Source organism: Scyliorhinus torazame, chromosome 11 (genome assembly GCF_047496885.1).
Source record: "Scyliorhinus torazame isolate Kashiwa2021f chromosome 11, sScyTor2.1, whole genome shotgun sequence".
NCBI classification, from domain to species: Eukaryota; Metazoa; Chordata; class Chondrichthyes; order Carcharhiniformes; family Scyliorhinidae; genus Scyliorhinus; species Scyliorhinus torazame.
The window spans coordinates 211,060,554-211,066,553 of record NC_092717.1 but is presented as its reverse complement, the minus strand read 5'-3'; the positions used below and the strand labels follow the sequence as shown (position 1 = coordinate 211,066,553).

At 50.8% G+C, this 6,000-nt stretch overlaps 1 protein-coding gene across 12 annotated transcripts in view; it reads left to right on the top strand.

Annotated features, from left to right (window-relative positions):
• Positions 1-762: 762 nt before the first annotated feature.
• The window catches only part of adgrb1a (adhesion G protein-coupled receptor B1a), an 888,347-nt gene continuing 883,109 nt past the window's right edge, over positions 763-6,000 (top strand). For 3 of the 12 annotated variants that reach the window (XM_072468275.1, XM_072468271.1, XM_072468268.1), the window contains exons 1-2: positions 775-1,338; positions 4,795-5,868. In XM_072468275.1, coding sequence (XP_072324376.1) covers positions 5,136-5,868 — 733 coding nt within the window. In that variant the 5' untranslated portion in view covers positions 775-1,338; positions 4,795-5,135. Of the gene's footprint in view, positions 1,339-4,119; positions 4,261-4,794; positions 5,869-6,000 lie in introns of those variants that run through there. The other 9 variants (XM_072468279.1, XM_072468273.1, XM_072468274.1 and 6 more) reach the window with 7 other exon arrangements.

Genomic DNA, 6,000 nt, shown 5'->3' with positions numbered 1-6,000 from the left:
CGAATGGGGACAGTTCGGGCGGCTGCGGTGAATATTTAGTAATAAAGGCAGTGTTTGGGGTGGAGTGGGGCCAGGAAAAGATTAGCACAGGAACTCCGCGTTCAATGGGAGTCACACAGGTCTGTCTGCCTTGGCTCAAATCTTGCTCCCTGTGTATACAATCCGACCGCATCCTTACAAACTCGAAATGTTACAGGCATTTTGGAAAATGATATAATAAAGGGGAGGGGATTCGGAATATGATTCAGATAAACTTAAAAAACAAACACCATAAGCAATTTGCGTTGCACTCTCATTTCACGCACAAAATAAAACCAGGTGCTGGATGTAGAGCAGCGTCCGGCACTGCGTCCCGGTTGCAGGAGAAATCCCGCCCCAGGTTTCTGCTGGCTTCGATTTTAAACCCAATCCGTCAACTCAAGTTATTTCCGTTCCATGTTTGCATGCTGCAAAAAAAAACCTAAGTCAGAAGTGGGGAAGAGGCGACTTTAGACCCAGGTGATAACGCTGCGTGGGCGATGCAATGTGATTTTTGAGGGAAAGGCACCCAGATATATATATATATATAAACAGGATTGCGGTGTCGGGTTAATGCAGCAGAGGATTGAGGTGTCTGGAAAGAGGATCTTCCTTGGTGTTCATTGCTCGATTCCTCTCTCTATATATTTTTTAGGGGGGAGGGGGCGTTAAGAGCTCTCCCCTTTTCTCACCCTCCCTCCCTCCTCTACGTCTGATCAGGAAAGCTTGTCAGAGCCTGACGTAAGGAACCAATGCACTCCCGGTTCCAACGCTCTGGCTTGCATTAAGGTGGGAGATCAGGAGGAGAGCTAGACGCCTTGACGGATCTTTCGAAACAGTACCATCACCTCCCTCCCCCTCTCTCCTTGCCTCCCCACAACCCACACCCCCGCTCTTCCTACATCACATATTACTTTACCAGAAGGATGCACCAAGAGACAATGTCTGGACACTCGGGAGAGCAGTGAAGAGTCCTCCTTTTCTCGGATCTAAACTCCCTGGGCTATTGACTGTTATTACATTTCATTTATTTTCGCTGGGATTAATCAGAGGACGTCTACTGTGCATCAGTGATATCCCCTCGTCTTTTTTGTTGTTTGCCTTTAACCCCCCCCCCTTCCGAAATCTTCACTCGTGCGGCTGCCCGGGTATATCTGTGTGCGTGTTGTAGGCAACCCCCCAGCAAAGACTATGGTCGCCACCGCTTTACTATTTACCCTGTTTTGAAACAACAACAAAAAAGCTGGAGCTGTGTTATTTGTTTGGTGATTGTACCGGAGCGTGGGGGAAAAGTGCAATTGTTTACTTTGATACTTCGAGGTAAGGATGCTGCTGCAGATCGAGCCAATTGCCGACAAGTTATTTATCTGTGTGCGGTTCTGTCTCTCCCCCATGTTAAGATACTTTGCACCGCGTGCACCGAGGCGAGAGGACTGATAAACAGTATCAAAGGCTCCAAACCGATACAACCCACAATTTCAGCAACACCTCAATTGGGAAATTGACCGTGTGGCACTCTGCTTGTGTGTATGTGTGTGTATACATACATAATAAACCGGTGCAGGTAACTGGGGAACGCTGCCTGGTGGTTTAAAGTACAATTTGTCTGGGGGGCATTTGACACCAGCCCGTCGTAAATACTTACAGAATAGTTGAACTGAGTGGCAATTCGCCGATTCTTAGTGTCAATGCCTATTCTGAGAACTCCCACCTTTAGGAATTCGGGGTGTGTTCATTCCAGTCTCATTCTGACCGTCGGGCGATGCTGGGTTCCTGTGGCGGTGGGCGATTCGGCGAAGGTTGCGGGCTCAGTTTGAGTTGTGGGGAATCTCAGAATCAGCGCCCTGAATCGGCTCTGTGCTAATTAAAGAGAAATCTCAGCGCGCCATGCCGGTGATTGAAGACAGTCCGCCCGAGCCGGGTTCCTATATCCCAGGGAAGGGGAAAGTGGGATTAGTGCCGTCTGTTTAACTCTGTGTGTGTGCGCGCTTCGCCTCGGCTTGTGGGTTCTGACCCAGCCATTAGAATTCTCCTATCTTGTTTTGCCACCTTTGCAATGGTCGGGCTCCCCATTCGGGTGTAAACTCTCATCCTGGCCAGATCAGGCATATCCAGCGGTGACAGGATTAATCGCATATGTTTAGAAGCAAAATGTGTCATTCGCTCCAATTCGCCCAACTTCGACTGTGACGGTGGGTGTCACTTTTATTTTGTGTGTGTGTGTTTAAAATGGAAAAACGTGCTTTAACAAATCCCAAACCTCATTGGCAGCTAATTAATCTGACACACTTGGGTTGTCGTCAGATCAAAAGGTAGACTCTGTGATCCGTCCCCTGGGGAGGGCGGGGTGGAGGGGACTGTGGGATGAGCGTGTAAACCTGTTAGACATCAGTTATGATGCATCAGGCGATAGGGATTCCCGGCTCCCTCTTCAGAATGGAGCCGTTTCTTGGTAACGGATGTTTTAGAATGGGCTGCGCTGGAATAAAATAACTGGTGATCATCAGACAGCAATTAGCAGGCAGCAAGACAGAACGTGGCACCGGGAATGTTTCGCTGAGTTCCAATCACTTCCAGTCCCATTAACCCTTTCAGTCATCCAGGAGGGTCTTGCTTGAATGGGGCCACTTTGGTGTTTCAGCATCCACCCAATGGGTTCAGCTCTGAGTCCCCGGGGAGGACTGACTGCCTGAGAGAGACAGGGAAGGACATTTCACTGCAAACAACGAAATGTGAGCCTCCAGCCGGCCCGTCCTTTTCCTGCTACCCGCGCACAAAGACCTCTCCAGGAAGGCAGCAAGTGCGGAGACAGGCGACATGTCTCGATTATCCAGGCTCTCGGTTTTATCGATTCGACTTCGCTTCCATTAAAAACAAATACAATGCGTTTTGTATCTTGAATAAGGACAATACATAGAGCAGCACCCCCCCCCCCCCCCCCCCCTCACTCCCCGGTGGACAGGAAGAACATGTTCTTCACAAACCAAGTGGAAAGCTTTAATAATGCGCCCACGACACAAGGCAGAGCTAATCCTGCCACCTTCTCTCTGCCTCTTCCCTGTTTCAACTCGTGCAGATGGCTTTGTTATCACACACTAACTTTTAACAATATGTTGATGCATTATGAGTCAGACAGTGCGATCTGTTCCTGAGCACCCCGCTCCACACTGTGCACATTCTGGCTTTCTCGCCCAGCTTGGAGTTGAACACCCGTCAATCCAAGGCAGGTCTCTGCAATAGTGTCCCCTGGCGTTCAACCAGGTTACCCCCCCCCCCCCCCCCCCCCCCCCACCTTCACACGCACACACACATGAGGGTCCAAGGCGGGCGATTGAACAGGCGAGTGAGCATTGCACAGACCGGATTTGAGACCATTGAAGATTGCTATTCAATCAGAGGCGGCGATTGCAGAGCAGAGTGGCTTGCAGATCCCCTGGAGGGAAGTGCCATGCGAGGGAGCACTGCATCCTCTTGTACAGCAATAGCCAATGCGCAAGTTAGATCAGTAACCGAGCGAGTCCTACGCCCACCCTCTCACTGGACGGATACCTTTAATCCCCCCTCCTCCACTCCTCCTTTCAGTCTTTCGCCTAGCCTTGACAATAGGACGCTGTTTCGCGAGGAGGGTCGGAAATTACCATCTCATTTGCATGCCTCTTAAATCGTGAGGAGGGGTGTGTGTGGAGGGAGGGGGGTAGGGACAGAGGTTTGGGGCACAGCGCAGCAGGTATTCGGGTTTGGTAAGGGCGCAAGTCCGAGCGAACAAAAACCACAGTGAACCCTGATTGGGCTGAGGAAAGAAGATTCAATGAGCCCGTTTCTTTGGGACGAAAACACTTTGAATCAAACACCGGGAACGTTCATCGCTGCACAACCAAACACCGCGAAAACGGGGCAAAAATAAAACCCGACACTGAGCTGAACACATTACAATCTGCTCAGACTGGAGGAGCAGCCAGTGCAGTGATATCCCAAGCAGTAACGCTATTAAATAAAGTGTAAATCAGTCTAGGAAGTCAGTCTAGGATCACTGACAACATAACATTGTCGGAATGCAGACACTCAAATTCCAAATTGTGCATTTAACATTTTTTAAAAATCCTGGAATATGTGAAGTGGACAACCATGGTTGTGACGGATTGTTCTGGTGGCTGGATCGAGACCTGACTGTGATTGTAAATGAGGATTTGTCCCAACTCTTGGTGAAGTTTGAGGGGCAGGGGCGAGCTCTGGGTTTTCTGGGTACGTTTTGTACAAGCTATCGGAGGTTGTCCTTTGCAACAGTTTGAGGTTGCGGTGTGTGTGTGTGTGCGCGCGCGGGGGGGGGGGGGGGGGGGGTCAACAAATGGCAATCAGATTTGGGCAATCGGGATGGGGGAGGGGGGGGGGGGGTAATCAGCGCCAGTTGCCAGAATAATTTTGGGTCGGTAGCAAACGAGTCGTTTAGCAACATGAGCAAAATAAAAATGGAAACGCCCCCGGCGTGGAAATAAGTTTATTTGATGACTGCGTATTTTCCAGTGGCTACCCCACTAAACGGAGGGCGAGGGATTGCACCTTTGAAGCTCATTCTGCAAATATTCCACCCCCCCCAAAAAAAAAAAACAGTCACAGGCTCTCGGGAAGAGGGGAACTATAGAGTTACGGGGAATAGATCAAATCGATTCACATCGTGAAGATGACTTGAATAAGAGATGCTAATTGTTAATGTCCTGCAGGATGCTAAAACAGAAAGAAAGTGATACCTTCTTCATTTTTGTTCTTTTCTAATTTCAGATTCAACGCTAACAGTTGCAGAGTCAGTCCTGCAAACAAAAAGACCTTAAAATATTGAGCATTCTGAGCGCAGTGAACAACCCACAGCCTCACGCAGCGCTGGAGTGGATGGATGATCAGTTGCTACTTCGGGACTCACAGGGTTATTATTCTTTTATGTATCATTAAAAAGCATCAGTTTCGGGAATTTGCCACAAGGGGGAGAGCTTGGACAGAGCTTCACAAATTGCAATGAAATCATCTCCAGGTCTATCTCTCTAAAAAAAAGTCGATCCTGTTATGTCCATGGTCTGGGCGCTTGCTGCTATTTCCTTGGCGTTCCTCGGGATAACTGACCTAGGATGAGGTACACGGAATCCGCGGTGACTGTGATATTCGCCGCCGCGCTGTGGACCGTGAGCGGCTTTGACCCCAGGCTCAGCCCGTGCACCACTCTGGTCCAGGGGAAACTGTTCGGCTACTTCTCCTCTTCCATGGTCTTCGCGTCCAACTCCTCCGCCTGCTCCTGGATTATCCAAAACCCCGACCCCAGGAGGTACACCCTCTACATGAAGGTGGCCAAGAGCAGCAACGTCTGCGAGCGCCGCCAGATCCGCACCTACCAGTTCGACTCCTTCCTGGCCAGCACCCGCACCTACCTGGGCATGGAGAGCTTCGACGAGGTGCTGAAGCTCTGCGACCCGTCCGCCCGCTACGCCTTCCTGCAGTCCAGCAAGCAGTACTTGCAGATGAAGCAGGTCGCCCCCGGCGGTGGCGGGCGGCCCAGGGGCAGGGGCGGCAGGGTCAAGGACAAGGAGTTCTCGGCGGAGTACCTGGTGGTGGGCAACAGGAACCCCAGCAAGGCGGCCTGCCAGATGCTGTGCAAGTGGCTGGAGACCTGCCTGGCCGTCAGCACCAGCGCCCGTCCCTGCGGCATCATGCAGACCCCTTGCTCTTGCTCCAGGGGCGAGAGCTTGAGCCAGTCCACCGAGATGCTGGGCTTAAACAAGAAAGAGGACACCTGTTTGAAAGACGGGGTCTACTTGGAGCACTGCATCAGGAGCCCGAAAGAGACCAGCGAGGCAGACTCCCGCGGTAAGTCAATCTGAACGGCTAGCCTCCCTGAAGAGTTCTCCTCAATTTACATTAGCCTGCTGCTGTTGTGTGTGTGTGTGTTTTATTCCCCCTGTCTCCTCTCTCTCTCTCTCTTTTAAAAAAAATTACCTC